This window comes from Copadichromis virginalis, linkage group LG7 (assembly GCF_057382275.1).
Source record: "Copadichromis virginalis isolate Kocher_CV1m ecotype Utaka linkage group LG7, C_Virginalis_male_GT1.1, whole genome shotgun sequence".
Lineage (NCBI taxonomy): Eukaryota > Metazoa > Chordata > Actinopteri > Cichliformes > Cichlidae > Copadichromis > Copadichromis virginalis.
The window spans coordinates 69,078,933-69,095,352 of record NC_140624.1 but is presented as its reverse complement, the minus strand read 5'-3'; the positions used below and the strand labels follow the sequence as shown (position 1 = coordinate 69,095,352).

The 16,420-nt window shown below is 45.0% G+C and overlaps 1 protein-coding gene across 4 annotated transcripts in view; it reads left to right on the top strand.

Annotated features, from left to right (window-relative positions):
• The window catches only part of immp2l (inner mitochondrial membrane peptidase subunit 2), a 222,933-nt gene that overhangs the window by 30,205 nt on the left and 176,308 nt on the right, over positions 1-16,420 (top strand). For 3 of the 4 annotated variants that reach the window (XM_085464969.1, XM_085464967.1, XM_085464968.1), the window contains exon 2: positions 9,570-9,711. The exons of the other annotated variant lie outside the window; for it this stretch is intronic. In XM_085464969.1, the coding sequence (XP_085321095.1) occupies positions 9,577-9,711 (135 nt within the window). In that variant the 5' untranslated portion in view covers positions 9,570-9,576. The remainder of the gene's footprint in view (positions 1-9,569; positions 9,712-16,420) is intronic. 4 annotated transcript variants of the gene reach the window in all.

The following is a 16,420-nucleotide window of genomic DNA, read 5'->3' as shown; positions in this document are numbered from 1 at the left end:
ACATTTGCGGGCGCTCTGGGCTCTACGTCCTCCTGAAGAGGAAGCTTCTCGTCTGTCCCCACTTTAAAGGACGACTTCCTGCATCTGTTGTTTTCCTGTAGAAGAAGAGACAAAGAGTTGGAGACAGAAATGGTTAAAAACAAACTCATGGGAAGGCGTCATGGTGGGATACTGAGACGGTGACATTTGAGGCTCGTTGATGGAAGTGGAAATTACACGGTTAAACTTTTGGTGAATCCAGACGTGGTGAGTCATCTCATGACTTTCACAAGAGTGATAACGTTCATGTCAGAGTTTTGCGTCTCTATAGAAGTTACGTCTTTCCTTTTGTTCAGCTGCTCTGCAATTACAGCGTCTCGGAGAGAAAGGCCCTTTTCATGTAACGACTACAGCCTGGAGGTGTCTGGGAGGAGAGTGGCTTTCTGGGGTGAATCCTCCTCTTTGCTGAGGTCCTGCATCACAGAAGGGCCACGCTGGTCTGAGTGGAGCCTTTAGGACCCCAGTGAGCTCAGTCTGTGGGTGGTGCTGGGTGCTTTGACTCCACAACGACAGCACAGCTGCTTGTCGATTGTCCAGATAAGGAGAGCTGACACAGTTTGTGAAGCTCTGATCAGAAGAACACATCTGGGCGGCCGTGCCTGCTGCAGCCATGTCCTCCATCTCAAAGGATATTCCTTTAAACGTGTGTCTGTGTTTATTCATCTTCAAGGCCGACCTGCAACAGCTGACCGTCTGTTATCAGTTGTTGCCACACCCATAGATAAGGTTCGCCCTCTTCCACATCCTCGTATTATGACGTGACCTGCGTTTGTTTAGGTTTTTGTTGTTGCTGAGCAGACGACACCCTGCATGCTGCATGTGAAAGCAGCAGAGGTTTTACATGCGCTGACTGTGCGCTCTTCTTTCTCTTTATTACAGATCAGAACGTATCGAATGCACATGCTGGGGGCAGTTTGTAAGCAGGGGGAAAGCTAGCACTCACTGAATCCTACAGTTTGATGAATAAAGAGTTTCTCTTTCAGTCTTCTGGTTGTGCAGATGAACACACTCCATGGTTTTATTCTTGGTTCTGCTAGAGCAGCTTTGCACGAGTCAGATTATCAAAATAATCTCTCTTTATCTCATTCTGCACCTTTGTATCTGAAGCCATCAGGCACGCCTGGTCTTCATATCCTCGAGGGGAAAAGGGAAAAGCCAATCCTTGCTTTTGAAGGTTGTTAATCCAGTTAACCCTGGAAACAGAGCCGCTCAGATCACCCTGACATCATGCCTGTGACGAGTGGACGGACACTTCTGCACTCATATTTGAGATGTCTAATGATTCCATATCCACAAGTCGTACAGGATGTAAATCTCTCCTGTTACAAGTGTAGTAAAAAGGTTCTGTGTAGCTTCAGGGAACCAAATGTAGATCGAATAGAAAGCGCTGGACGGGCTCATTAATGTCAGATGTTACAGATGTTATCAGTACGGCTCCTTTTCTTCCCCTCAGCAACAGCAGATAATTTCTTTGCCGTGAACTCTGGCAGCTGACTGCTGTTATTTGTGGTTTGTTTGGTCGCGTAATAATAATGAAAAAAAGGAGTTTACTGGCAGGAAATGCATGAAATCAATCGACGGTGCACACAGATGTCTGAGATATCGTTCTCACACTGGCCTCATGCTCGGATGATTTCAGAGGCAGCTCTGCAGATTGACGCGTTTGTGTTAATGAATGGATTTTGCTGTACAGGCCGGCGTGAGGTTTGTCCCCCTGCGGCCTGATTAGCTGCATCTCAGACATTCTTTTATTGTTGGGTTGATATTTACTTTCATCACCTGCAGGCTCATAATATCACTGATGTCACTAACACTGGTGGCATTGATTGGCTGTTGAGCCAGAGGGACCCACAGCACAGTGTTACGGGTGCAGGTTTACAGAGAGCACAAAGTGTGCAGTAATTAAAACTCATCTCGGCTGCCTCGGGCATCCTTCTTCATCACCCGGATCCTCCCTCAGCACCACAGCCCTCTCTTTCCTACACCTCCATCATACTTAGCTGTGGGTCAGAGCTTCTCCACGGCCCCCCTCCCGCTTCCCCTGTAAAGCCCAGAACTGCTGCGGAGGCAGAAGTGGAAGCTGGTTTGTGGGGAAATCTCCCAGCGGCTGGCTGTAATCAGCGTTCCTGCTGCCTTGCTGCATCCTCCCCTGTGGATTTATCGGTCTGGAAAAGCTTTGGGACGCTAACATTAGTCACTGGCTGAGATGGAGTCCAGCCCAGAGACCCAGAAATTCAATTTTAGCAATTGGAGCAAAAGCACAGCACAATGTCTCGGCTTGATAGCGGCTGATATGCTGACCTCAGGTCTGCTCCGGGGCTCACCGCTCGCTGAATCTGAAAGCGAGCGGTGTATCGGGCTCATCTGAATAAATTGAAGCGCTTAGTGGAATTGGGTTTGTTGAACTCCTGACGGATCTCTGAGAAGCTGCTTTTCGACATAAAGAGGCGTCCCCGAGCACACACGGAGCATCGCTCTCTGACTCTTGTTGCTCTTTGAAAGCAGCAGCCTTTGTTTCGTGCCCGCTGCAGTCTAATAACCCCAATAAGTGTTTGTTTATGGTAACCTGCCTGGTCTGTTGCCGCGGCTCCTTACAGAGCTCCTTCTGCATGTCGGGCACCGCCACGAATGCCAATGCGACAGAGAGATGTGCCGCGTTAACTCGTTTGTCACCGCGTCAACAATATTAATGCCTTCCCTACAGACTTGATAAAGACCGCTCCCCCGGTGGAGTTTAATGTGCTGGAGTGCAGTTGTCACCACGGCGGCGTGGACACCGGGTTCCTCAGACGGGCCCCGGGAACCACAAACCTCTCGTTCTCTTTAAGCCAGACGTCTTCATGCTGCAAGATCTTTGTTTTTGAAGCTTCAGCTTTAGTTTTCATGTAAAAGGAGCTAAAAAAGTCGCGTTGGCCAACAGCAAAGAAAGGACAGAGAAATGGTATTTTGCCAATATTTTTCAGATTTGGTGTTTTTTTTTCTTCTCCAAATTCACTCAGAATAAGAACTGAAACTGTTGACAAGTGTGGCTCAGGATGCAGATTTTACATTTTTGTGTTGTTATTACGCCTGCTTTTGATAAATTACTGAAAAATGTCTGAGAATGAGGCGAGACAAGCGAGAACTTGACAGCCACTCGCAGCTTGTTTTAAGAGCTCTTTGTTAGTAGGCCTGTATTTATCTGAGTTTTCTACCCATGAAAAGCAGCTGTGAGAATGTACAGTGTGTGTGGAGAGTCCTTCCTTTTATTAAATGTGTCATAATCAAAAGACGCGATTATTGATTGTAGTAGCTCATCACAGCTGCTGATGCTGAGGTTGTGGAGAGGCTTTAGGGGATGTTCTTGACCATAAACTGTGATCTGAGCCTCAAGCTGATGCTGCTACCAAACAGACTGCAAGATTTTTAAATCCCTGGTAGCCCTTCGGGCCGGCACTCTTCAGTTTTTGGTAGCCCAAAATAAATTTAAGTAGCCCGCATAAAAAAGAGCAATTTATTTTTATGTTTTGTTTCCTGTTTTGTTTCCGTTACAATATTATACATTAAAGTATAATATTGTAACGGAAACAAAAATTCATCACAAAATAGTTAAAATACAAATCACAACATTGTATAAAAATTACAGTCATCAACTCAAATACTTGGTTCTCATTGAACAGACATTTCTATGAACTTGTAAGAACTGTGTAGGACATGAATCAGTCTGTGTCAGAGCCTGAATCTGACATTTCCACTGGAGTCACGGGTAAGAGGCAAGTGGAACCAAGATCGAGGCCGTTTGCTTTGTGAAGTTTGCAAAGACTGCTACATTGTGCCAGTGGTAGTTCACTCTTTGCAACATAGTAGCTGTTCTAAACAGATTTTCAGGTTTATTTTTAGTCTGTTTTTTGCAATTGGAGTTTGTTCTGGGAAAGATATTGCAGACTGAGCAATAATGCATTTCTAATGGGTTCTGATGGGGTCTTCCTTAAAATTACTGGTCCCAGTAACAAAGGCGCTTGTCGACTCCGAAATCGAATGAAACTCACAACACACCTGGCAGAACATCATGTTATTTAGCTCGTCATATTGCAGCCACAGAAATTCTTTTGTCCATGAAACCATAAAGCTGCACTTTCTTTTTGCCTTATAGTCTGATTTGTCATAACTTCTCCGTTTTGTGGTAAGCTTTTCTTTGGCTGTCACTTCTTCACCCTGACCTGTCTTATTTGGCTCAGCAGAACTAAAATATATATACTGCTGCTTTTACACACGCACTCACATAAGCTCAGCGATTCTCTGCGCGATCAACCTCTCACATGTTTAAGCTGCGGGAGATTTCACTTGTCATGTTTGCATAGTAAGCTAACGATTAATAAGACGATGTCAGAGGAATTGGTGCACAAATTATCATCACTCACAGATCAGTGCTGTCGCTCTCTATACACAGTTCGCACGATTGCAAAGTGAAAGCAAAAAAACAAGCGCAAATTCAAACGCGACTTCAATATGTCACATATTGACAGTGGCTCACCGATGCCAATGACATAATTACCCAGCTACATTTCTGAAAGAATGCAAAAGCATTGACATATATTTTTCCTTCCTACAATAGCCCGACGGGCAGGGAAGAGATAGATTTTGGTAGCCCGACTGGAAAAATCGCTAGCCCCGGGACGTCGGGCTAGCGATTTTGTGAGCCCCGAGTTCCTATGAATAAATGTGCGTTCCCAGCCGGTTGGCCGGCGCTTGCTGGGTGAAACCAGTCTCAGAGGTCGGACAAGCGACTGTTTTTACGCGTTATCGTTAGCAACAACCACGGTAAACCCAGCGTGTGGCTCCGCCGTCCGCTTGTTTATTTTGACAGTTTGCACGTTTTCAGCATTAATTGACAGAAACTTTGGTGCTACTTTGTTAAAATGATGAAGCTGAAAAGTTTTGTGCCCACGTCCGTGAGCTATAAGCTTCTCGTGACTGTTAAACGCTCTTTTGCTGGAAAGCTGCAGAACTCAGTGAAGGCGCTGAATTATTGATAATATGCATTTTTTAAATTAAAAACCCAGAAAGAAGAGTAGTTTGGGGGCGTCTTCCTATTAAAAGGAGCTGTATATTATGATGTGGACATTTAGCTAACAAGGGGAGAAGCTCATTTTTCATTTACCCGTCACTTTGATGTGGGCCTCGCTGTGTCAGCCATTTAAATGTGCCGACAGGAAACCGTGGGAAACTAGGTCGTTTTAATGCGAGCGCCGCGTGGCTTCGAGGTGTCGGCGCAGAAACGATTGGACCGTAAAAGCGAGCGGAAACCTTGAAGCTTCCTCTGATCATTCGCTCTGTGGGTGAATTATGCGGCCGGCTGCATGGACGTGTAATGGCAATATGTTCACGTCAGGATGGATTGTTATGGTAGGATGGATTTTCTGCACCGGCGCCGGAGTTTCCTCCCTGCAGCACATGGCGGGTGACTGATGTCTTACAAAGCCCGGTGGAGGCAGACCGCCGTGGTTAATAAGATGTAGCGTACACGGAGGCCGTGGACGCTCCTTTATGTGAGGAGGCTGCAGCTCTGTGGTTGCTGCTCTTTACGTTGCCCGAGAAGTGTCCAAGCAGTCTCTTACTGTTAGACGCTGCTATTCTCATCATGTCTCACCTGTTCTTGATTATCCTCCATCCTCCTTTCCCAGGTTCCTGCTCTGTCACTCCAACCCTCTGCGTGCCATCAATCTTCTCCGTGGTCTTCGTCGTTCCTCCTCCCTCGCAGCCGTCTCCATTTTCCAGTCATCGCTCCTCCTTTCAGAGTTCCTTCTCTCACCTTTACACTCCTGCCCTTCCTTTCTCTCTCGCTGCCTCCTACGATGCCTTCCCCCTCTCCTCTTCCTCTGTGTGCCAGCAGTAGCACCACCGCCGCCCTGTTGGCCAACAGCACTGGACAAAGTTAGCCTGACTCTTTCCACATTTCCCAAATACACCAGATCTAAAAGTCGCTGCCTAACTGTGAAGCACAAACCCAGCTGTGAACACGATGATGTGACTGACAGCATTTCCATCTCCAGCACTTCTGTGAAATGATTTCTGTGATGTGCATGGGGCAGATGCTGCAGAGAGCCGAGCTGCTGCTCTGCTCGTTTCTCACTATCAGGGGACAAATAAAGCTAGCAATTCCCCAAATGCTCCAGTAGTCCTTTAGCCTGAGTCAAGAACTGACCTTATTGTGTAATTTATAAATGTACATGTAATTATTTTATCGTCCGGTTGAGCTTCTCGGGTTGTACAGTGTGCCTGCTGTCAGTATTTGTCTCCATGGCTGCAGACAGATTTCCCTCAGGGAGAAATCGAGTTAAACCTGAATGTTGTCCAAACACCAAATACACCTGTGGGTTGTTGTCCGTCCTGCTCCACCGTGTTTCCCTTTGTCAATGCGCTGCTGGTAAAACCCTATCAGCCCTATTCTGCTGATGGCTGTTTAGCCTCTGATTAGTTAACTGTCAGCGCCCAGTGACAGCAAACAGCCACCTTTTAAACCGCTTCATGGAACGGGCTGCATAGTTTTCATAAATTGCATAGTTACGTCACATATATAAGAGACGTTTCACCCCAATATTTAATAGACTTTTCTGTGAGTTTCGGACGTATTGGCTGTAGGTATGTCTCCCTTCTCTACAATATAATGAAGCTAAATTGCTGTTGCTGTGTGCTGCCCAGCAGCATGACCACCAAACACGACTCGGTTACTCCGAAAAAGCTGTAAAAAAAAAGCTTGAAAGTTAAACTTGAGCTACATGAACATCAAACACACTGTTTGGCCCGTTTGGTCTGTGCGTCCCTGCAGACCTGCTGATCAGGTTGATGTTGTGGCTCTGTGAGCTGCAGGGATGCTGGCTGCAGGTCGAGAATCGGTTCGTGTACCGCTGCGCTCGCCCAGCACTGAAAAGCAGCAGCTGCAGTCCAGAGGTTGGAAGTCCGCAGACCTGACGAGCCAGCTCGTTAGTCCGTCTGCAGCAACCACAGTGCGATTCTGTTAGAACCTGAGTGCACAGAAGTCTCCCTTAAACATCTCCTGCAGGTTTTTCTGTCTTCTTTGCTGCAAACTGCTTAAACTGGAACTCGAGTGCAAGTTTGCAAGCGAGATGATGGCAGTTTGTTTACTTCCACCTACAACTTGGATTCTTCTGTGTGGAGCCAAGAAATCAGTTTTTCTTGGGAGCGTTTCATACTAACAGGGTTTCTGCAGTCTGTCTGCTGGTATGTTGGGAAAGTGTTCCTGCGCCTCTTCGCCTCACAGTACTGGAAAAGCTTCCTGGTATTGACATGCAGTATGCTGGTAAACTGCCACGTTGCATTGAGACGTTGAATTAGAGGGAGAAACAGATTAGCTTTTTTAATCCCTGAATGTGTTCACGCGGCCTCGCCGACACTCTGAAAGCGTGGAGGCAGAGTACAGTGTGCTTTGATGATGTTTCATCTGAATTCTTGTGATGTGGAGGTAATAGCTGTGGCAGATCTCCAGAGTGAGGACGGCCGATGTGGAGGCGAGGCTGTTAGCTGTTAGCCGAAGGCAGCGGTGCATGGCTGCCGCCGCCGCCGCCAGCTGCTCGGTCATTTCACGCCTGTCTGGGCTTCCTGGAGCGCACCAGCAGAGTGGATGAAAAACTCTGTCAGGAGGGGAACGGGCTCAGCGTGATGTGTTTTCAGCGTTCGCTGTCGCCAAACCTGCGATAAGAACTCGCAAAAGGACGACTTAATATAAGATAAGATAGAACTTTATTAATCCCTCGGGTGGGTTCCTCTGGGAAATTCGACTTCTTTCTGTGGCGAGTTTTCGTCAGTCAGGGTCGTTGGTTTACCCGCAGCAGGCAGGGCCGTCTCTTAATTTGGAAAGTATAACACATTTTTCTAAAGAATGCAAGCAGCAACCATTTAGATCAGGTTTCACACACACGACTCCAAATATCATATAACGTTTCAAATATAATGGTTAAGGCAGATTTTAGATGAATATTTGTCTCCACCAGCAGCTCGAGTCTTTGTGCTTTTCACTTTAATGGCGCACAAAAGCATCAGTATCAAACATTGCAGAACAGCACTACCCCGTGTTGTGTGCTGCGGGGCTCATTGTTCTTGCATCTTTATGACCTGTTGCATGTTTGTTTCCAGTCCTGCTGCAGGTTTCATCTGCATGAGTGCTTCTGCTTGATGCTTTCAGACAGTTTTGGAGGTATAACTGGATATGTGCATGACCTTGGCACAAGCATTGTTACAACAGCTTTACTTATTGTAAGAATGCTTCTTGTCAGTGACTCTTGTGCGACTGGAAACCTCCCTCTTGTTTCGTTTATCAAAATTTTCTAAATTGCCTGATTTGCATTTTCTTTGTCACAAACTACAATTTTGGTTTTTGCAAATCTTTTTGATCTATGAAACCTTCACCACATTTTTTCTTGTTAATTGAGAATTTTGATGCCATTTTCCCTTGAATTTCATGCTCCCCTAATGTGATGTCAGTCATGTGGAAAACATCCATTTTCAGGTCAATGACTGATTTCAGTGTATCTGAAAGGTTTCACATGTACTTTTCACTTAACACACCTTATTTACCTTTTTGCTTCCAGGTCTTTCTCTTAGGGGTGGGGAAAAAATCGATTCTGTGTAGTATCGTGATATTCTGTTTGCTACTAATGTATCGATACAGGGACAGCAGAAATCGATATTTTGTTACAAAAAAGGTTTCTGTGCTCTGACTTCAGAGCATGTTATGGAAGCCCGTTTCCGCCACTAAAAAAAAAAAAAGGATCCATAACTCGAAATTTTGAATTATTATCTCAAAATTCAGAGTTATTTTAACTCGAAATTTAAATTTCGACATATTAACTCAAAATTTTGATTTATTAACTCAAAATTTTGAGAAAAGCAACTCAAAATTTCGAGTTAGCGCTGCCAATCAGTAATCTACGTGAATGACGTCATTTCCTTGTTACCCGGAAGCTGAAGCCCTCAGCTACAAATGCTACAGCTAAGCTACCGGTATTACATCCAGTCGTGAATGCACAGATTGCTGAGTGTTTTCAGCCTGGCTTCACAAATGATGAAATCCCCGTGTTATTAGCTGAATCACATGGTGTTGCTATCAGCAAACGTACTCGCATTCAGTTAAGTTGGATTAGACTGTAATACAAACCGTTCAGTTTGTCAACAATAAAACTGAAATGAGAGAAAGACTGAGTGCGAGACTTTGACATTAGATAAAATGAATATTGATAAAGTTTACCTTTATGTACAGAATCTGAATATCGCAAAATATTTTTAAAAATTGCAATAATATCGTATCGTGCGTTAAGTATTGTGATAATATCGTATCGTGGGATTTATGGTGATTCCCACCTCTACTTTCTCTGGTGTGTTTCTATTAATCTCCCACTGCTGCATTGCCCCGCCTCCCCGCAGAGATCAATAAAGTTTAATCTAACGTAGTCTAATCTGAGCGCTGTTTATTTTCCTGCGTGTTGTCGCGGTAACGTCGACTTCCCGCTCTCATGTTCTTCTTCCCTGTCCAGATCTGCGATGGCTCAGCAGGCCACGGCGGGGCGACGCTGCCTGCGAGCGTTCGTTAGCGGATTCTTCGTCGCCGTCCCCGTAACCGTCACCTTCCTCGATCGATTCGCCTACGTGGCACGAGTGGAGGGATCATCGATGCAGGTGAGATATCACAGCACATCCGCTTATCAGGGAGAAGCTCACAGCGTCTGCTCGCAGAGGTCAACGGGAGGGGAAGCCGCACTCTCTGGATGTCTGACTTTACAGATAAAGAGCAGGTCAGAGGTCGGAGCATCGTCACAGCGTGCTGAGGATTAGGAAGTATGAAGCCTGGAAAGCAGGTTTCTAACTGAAAACTCACTCCGGACCATTTTTTAGCTGGAAGCTGCTCACGTCCTGCTTACAGCCCAGATTCTGCGTTTCTCTTCTTCCTAGCACAGCGTCCAGTTTGGCAGCTGAATTAGAGCCAAACTGTCAATGTTCAGGACCCACCCAGGATCAAGCCTGCTGTGGACTGGAATCTGCTGGAACACCAGTGTCACTTCCACAGTGAAGCCAGTCTCACATCTCCAAGGACTAAGAAAGAAGCTCCTGCTCCAAAATCAACGAGCTCAACTGAAATCTGCCCACATGGACGAGCCAAACGGCATCTGGAGAAAAGTTTGATGGTCAGACGAGACAAAGATGGAGCTGATTGGAGGAGCAAAGGTGAGGCTTTCAACCCTGAGAACACTGCAGCTGTGACGCATGGCGGTGGTAGCATCACGCTCTGGGCTGTTTCACTGCCAGTGGTGCAGGTACACAGTATAATGTTGGTGAAATCATGAAGAAAGAGGACTACATACACATTCTTCACATTCTTCTATGTATTCTTTAAATACATAGAAGGTTGAACCTTGGATGTAGTTGGGTGTTCCTGCAGGACAACGATCCCGAACAACCATCAAAACTGATTTTGGAATGAAAGCAGAATAACATCAAGCTTCAGGAACGGCATTCCCAAAAGCCAAAAGTTTGTGGAGCACAGGAGGAAAACCAACCAACTAAATGACTCTACCAGTCCGTCCAAGAAGAGCGGCCAAATATCAGCCAGCAAGCTGGAAGCTTGTTGTTGGATCCCAAAAGCATCTGGCAGAGATGTAAGTGGCTAAGAGGCATTTAACCAAATATCAGGGGTGTATGTATATATTTGAGCCTGTGTGTATACTTGTGTGTGTGTGTGGATTGGTTCTGGTTTATCAAAGCCACTGGAGATGTATGCTGTACAATCATTCCACACTGGAAAAAGACCAGTTGATGTCAGAAGAAATGAGCCAGTTCCAGGATTGATGAGTTTCTCTGAGTTAATGTTACGCAGTAGTGTGGAACGTCTTTCAGAGCTAAACTCAGGGAGTCCAAAGGATTTTAGCGAACAATGAAAGAGATTTTTTCCTTCTTCATTCACACATGCTCTGCTGAGCTTCTGTAGTGCACCGCATCACATTTCGTGGGAGAAACAAAGACAGAACTTTAAGTCACGACCTGCTTCCCTGCTTGGCAAAGAGGGAAGTATTATATTTAAAGGTTGCAGACAGTGCGGGTGGCTGCAAACATCAGCGTTCACAGATGCAGGCCTCTTCATCCAAACCGTAAATAAAGCTGCTCTCCTCTCACATGAGGAGTCTGCTGGGTTTTGACCGACTTGTTTCCTGTCGTGCAGCTCATTATCCCTGACATGTGTTGCATTATACATAAAACAATCTGCTGTCTATTTTTAATGAGCATGAATTTTAAAGCTGCGTGTCGCTCTTCGCTGCGTGTTGTAGAGTCTTGTAGCTGCTTTCGCCCGGGTCGTGACAGCGACCTGAGAATCCAATCAAATCTTAAAGCATCAGAGAGAACAGAGCTCCTGCTCTGCTTTGGGCTTTAATCTGTTGACGTCATGCTTTGATCCATTGGGAATTTGTCTCTGTGAAGCCTCAGCGAGGAACAAGAAGGAAAGAAATGGAACAAAAAGTACTTATTCCCTGGATAAGTAGAGAGAAAGTTACAATGACCTGAGCAGTAAAATCATACACTGCAGGCTGCTTTGGTATGGAGTGTATTCGTCTGCAGACTTTCTAATGGCCAGCAGGGGGCGAAAAGACGTTTGGTTGTGTAGAAGCCAGCTATCTGTTTGTATCATATCTATGTAATAGACTCCGATTTGTTCACACACTGAGGTTAATTATGGAGTTCCACAGGGTTCAGTGCTAGGACCAAGTCTGTTTACATTATACATGCTTCCCTTAGGCAGCATCATTAGAAGACATAGCAGACATAGTCACTGCATACACTTTTTCTGACAACATAAAGCAAAGAGGAAAACCAGCCCAAAGAGAGCAGTCGTCATGGTGATTCTACTGTAGAAACATGAACAGGTAGGACAGAAGCTCATCCCTTCGTTACCTGTTGAGGTTCAGCAGCTGCTCACTTCATCACGGTGCTGGTCTGGGGTCAGCATTTACCCAGCTTTAACATCACTCTTGGCTAGCTTAGCGTTAGCATGCTGTCTGCATGTGCTTGCAAAGAGCTGAAGTTGTGTTAGCAGTGTAATGCAGCTGTGTCTGTCCTGGAGCAGTCTGCACTTTACCGTCGCGCTCTCGTCCTTTTGTGCAATTAAAAATAAAAGAACCACTTTTTGATTCCATCCCTACAGATGACACCCAGCTCTATCTGTCCATGAAGCCAGATAACACACACCACTGAGTTAAACTGCAGGAATGTCTTAAAGACAAAGACCTGGATGGCTGCTAACTTTCTGCTTCTTAATTCAGATCAAACTGAGGTTATTGTATTTGATGATGATTTACTTCAGAAACTTAAACAGGCACAACTGATGCTGCAGCCTGACTGCTCATCCATTTGTTACCTGTTGAAGTTCAGGGTCTGGCTGCTGGGCTGGGGTCGGCCTTCACTCTGGGTCTTAGCTAGCTGGCTAGCTTAGTGTTAGCATGCTGTCTGTGCAGATGCTTGCAAAGAGCTGAAGTTGTGTTAGCAGTATAACTGGAAGTCCTGGATTTCTGTCCGTTATGGTGTCGTGTGATACAAGTGGTGGTGACTGTTTACCCAGTTTTAGCTGTGGGACAGACGGCCTCACATCTGACTCTAAAATGTTTTGGTATACCGAGGAGTTCATGGTCCTTTCAGTGACTGCACCGAGCCCAAAGCACCATCCCTCCACCATTGTGATGATAACTGTTTCATTTCCTCCAAACGTGCAGCTGTTCATGCCGCTGTTTGTTCCAGAAGTCTTGTGGTTTCTTCATTAATTTGTTCTTTTTAGAGAGAAGCAAGCCATACTTGTTCAGTCTTCTTCTATTTGTACGCTCATGAACTTTAACCTTTAACATGCTAACTGAGTTAGAGTCTGAGATGGAGCTCTTGGGTCTCTCTGCAGGTTCACTGAGCACTGCATGATTTGAAGTTGGGTAGACTTGCTAGAACCTCAATTCCTGGAATGATTCTAGCATTGTGCTAACAATCCAGAATGATATTGGCCTTTAAGGTTTGACACAGAAGTTGCAGGGTAGTTTCTCTGAAGCCTCAAAAAGGCTAAATGAAACTAATATAGTCAAAAAAGTCCAATCCATGTGTTTCCAAAGCTGTCTAGTTTCATAGCTACCCTGTGTAGGACCAATATGCCATATATTCTGGATAAATGTAGACTTTCTATGAACCAAAAAAAATGGTTGTCTGAGAAATCCATGTCAAACCACTCGGCTCCATTCGCTCCAGCAGAAAATGTTTGCCTTCTGGTTGAATTCAGATGCTATAATGACATTTTACTGGTAAGATACAAGGGAGTAACGATACAAAAACTCGGCCGCAGAATGAAATGTCAGCGCTCGACTGCCGTGGAGTCTTAATGTGGCCGAGCTCCGTGATTCGTCGGTCAGGTCACGAGAGTTTGTTTGGTGAGTGAGGATGAGCGGCTGTGTCCCCGCTGCTCTGCGTTTACTGCAGAGCATGGCTCGCTCCTTCTTTTCACGACTATTGCATGAATTTCCCAGAGGAACCCACCCGAGGGATCAATGAAGTTTCATCTAATCTACTTTCACATCATTGTCATAAAATCACGTAGTTAAAGCCGTTTCTTTTCTTTTCTTTAGCCTCGCTGGTTAGCAGGACTCACTTCAGAAGTGAAGTTGCAGACAAAGTGATTTCATTGATCCTGCTGTTACAATGAAAGTGACCACCCACCCACCTACAGTGCCCTCACCAATCACAGCATTACGGCGCTCCACACAGACAAAATGCTCTATAACACCTTATTAAAGAACACAAATGAGAGTCAAAGATGTTAAACCAGCCTACAAGAAGTCCCAATGCCATCGAGCATGCACCTTGATGCTGGGACAAGCTCAATTTGTGGAGCCACCACTCTGCAACCCACATGATCCAAAGATTCTTCTAACAGCACCCCAGAGCATGTCTGCACAATGTTCGGCCGTGACAGTGAGAGCAGTGAGTCTGCTGAGTCTGCAGGAAACATTTCCCTGAAGTCAAACGGCTGAATGTTTAGAAAAAGACTTCTGCAGCAGCCTCGTCGCAGAGCACTGAGAGGCCGAGGCTCTGGAAAGCACACAGAGCGAGTGGTGTGTGTGTGTGTCATAAACCCGTATACACTGTTGCAGTGTGAGGACCTGTCTTGTGCACCTGCTCCCTGTAGCAGTGGCTGAGTGTTCAGGCGTGTTTGAAGGTGAGAGCTGGGTTAGGATTATGTTATTAATGGCTGTATTTAATCTTGAACTAAGTCAACAGGAAATTAATTCCAGTCAGTGCGAGGTGTAGTCTCAGATTGTTTCATCCTTTCTGCGCTGCTTGGATTGTTGTCATGGAAACAGTGCTTTCCAGCCTCCTGAGTACGTTTGTGATCGTGTCCTGCTCGACTTGCAACAGTGTAAAACCAAAGACTGAATTTTCTCTCCATGAAGCCTGAAAGGTCGAGCGCAGGGTTTGCCCGAGTTGCTGGGAGCACCTCAGGTTTCTGTCATTGCAAACGCAGTTTCACGTCTCACCTCAGCTGTTTGTTTTCTTATTGTTTTATTTATTAGAAAAGAGATCAAACAAAGAACAAACGATAAAAAGAAAATTGTACTAATCAGTCAGTTTCCCTGAGACCACATCAATTATTTAGTCAAAGAAACAAACACACCTGAGCTGCTGGTATTGCAGGTAAAGTCTTCGTCTTTCCCTGATTAGCACTCTGCTCGCAAAAACAGCAAAAAATCAGACAATTTAAAAGCCACTTTACAGATACATAGTTACAGATACATAGTTACAGATACATAGTTACAGATACATAGTTACTAGGGGTGCAACGATACACAAAATTCACAGTTCGGTTTGATACTTTGGTGTCACGGTTTGATATTTTTTCGATACAAAAAAATGTTCATGCATTTTTAATTTGTCATTTATTAAAATTATAAATATATATTTTAACTCAAAAGTACAGTTTTTAAATTTAACCCTAACCCTTGTGCGTGTTTTTTATTTTGACAGCGAATGCGCACCTGCGGACCACTTATGTGCAGCCCTGGTTATTTAGCTCGTCATATTGCAGCCACAGAAATAATTTTGTCCATGAAACCATAAAGCTGCACTTTCTTTTTGCCTTATAGTCTCATTTGTCATAACTTCTCCGTTTTGTGGTAAGCTTTTCTTTGGCTGTCACTTCTTCACCCTGACCTGTCTTATTTGGCTCAGCAGAACTGAAATGCTTTTACACGCGCACTCACATAAGCTCAGCGATTCTCTGCGTGATCAACCTCTCACATGTTTAAGCTGCGGGAGATTTCACTTGTCATGTTTGCATAGTAAGCTAACGATTAATAAGACGATGTCAGAGGAATTGGTGCACAAATTATCATCACTCACAGATCAGTGCTGTCGCTCTCTATACACAGTTCGCACGATTGCAAAGTGAAAGCAAAAAAAGCGCAAATTCAAACGCGACTTCAATATGTCACATATTGACAGTGGCTCACCGATGCCAATGACATAATTACCCAGCTACATTTCTGAAAGAATGCAAAAGCATTGACATATATTTTTCCTACAATAGCCCGACGGGCAGGGAAGAGATAGATTTTGGTAGCCCGACTGAAAAAATCGCTAGCTCCGGGACGTCGGGCTAGCGATATTGCAAGCCCTGTATCTGATTGAGGAATCACTCATCTTTGGAAAAGAGAGTTTATTACAGAGAAATGGCTCTTTCCAAAATAAAAGCTATACTATCCGCTTCTTCTGGGCTATATTCTCAGCAGCATAAGGAGAATCATTACGTTAACGAGCTAACTGCGCTAACACACTAGTTCACACCAATGTAATTGAGCATTGCGTGGCACATCCAACATACTGTTTTACTTTAGTCCATGACTCGCTTACCTTCAGGGTCATATGTCACATGGAAACCAAAATAATTCCAAACGCCAGATCTGAATGAGGGTGGGGGAGGTCCATGTTGCAAGGAGAGCTTAACTTCTGTCTTGCTAGCTTGCCCTGCGCTCTTCCTTCTGATGATGCTGTCTGTGTTGAGCGCTCAGTGGATCTGTGCTCGACAGTGCAGCCTAGGCGGAGTAGTCGAACGCAGATTCACTGAGCGCTCAACACAGACAGCATCGTCAGAAGGAAAGTTGATAAAATAAATTACAAATGTTGTATTGTTCGATACATATGCGTACCGAACCGAAAGCACTGTATCGAACGGTTCAATATCGATACGAATATCGTTGCACCCCTAATAGTTACAGATACATAGTTACAGATACATAGTTACAGATACATAGTTAGCTTACAGAGTTTTATCACAGGTGTATCGAAGAGTCGGGGTACACCTGTCACTTAA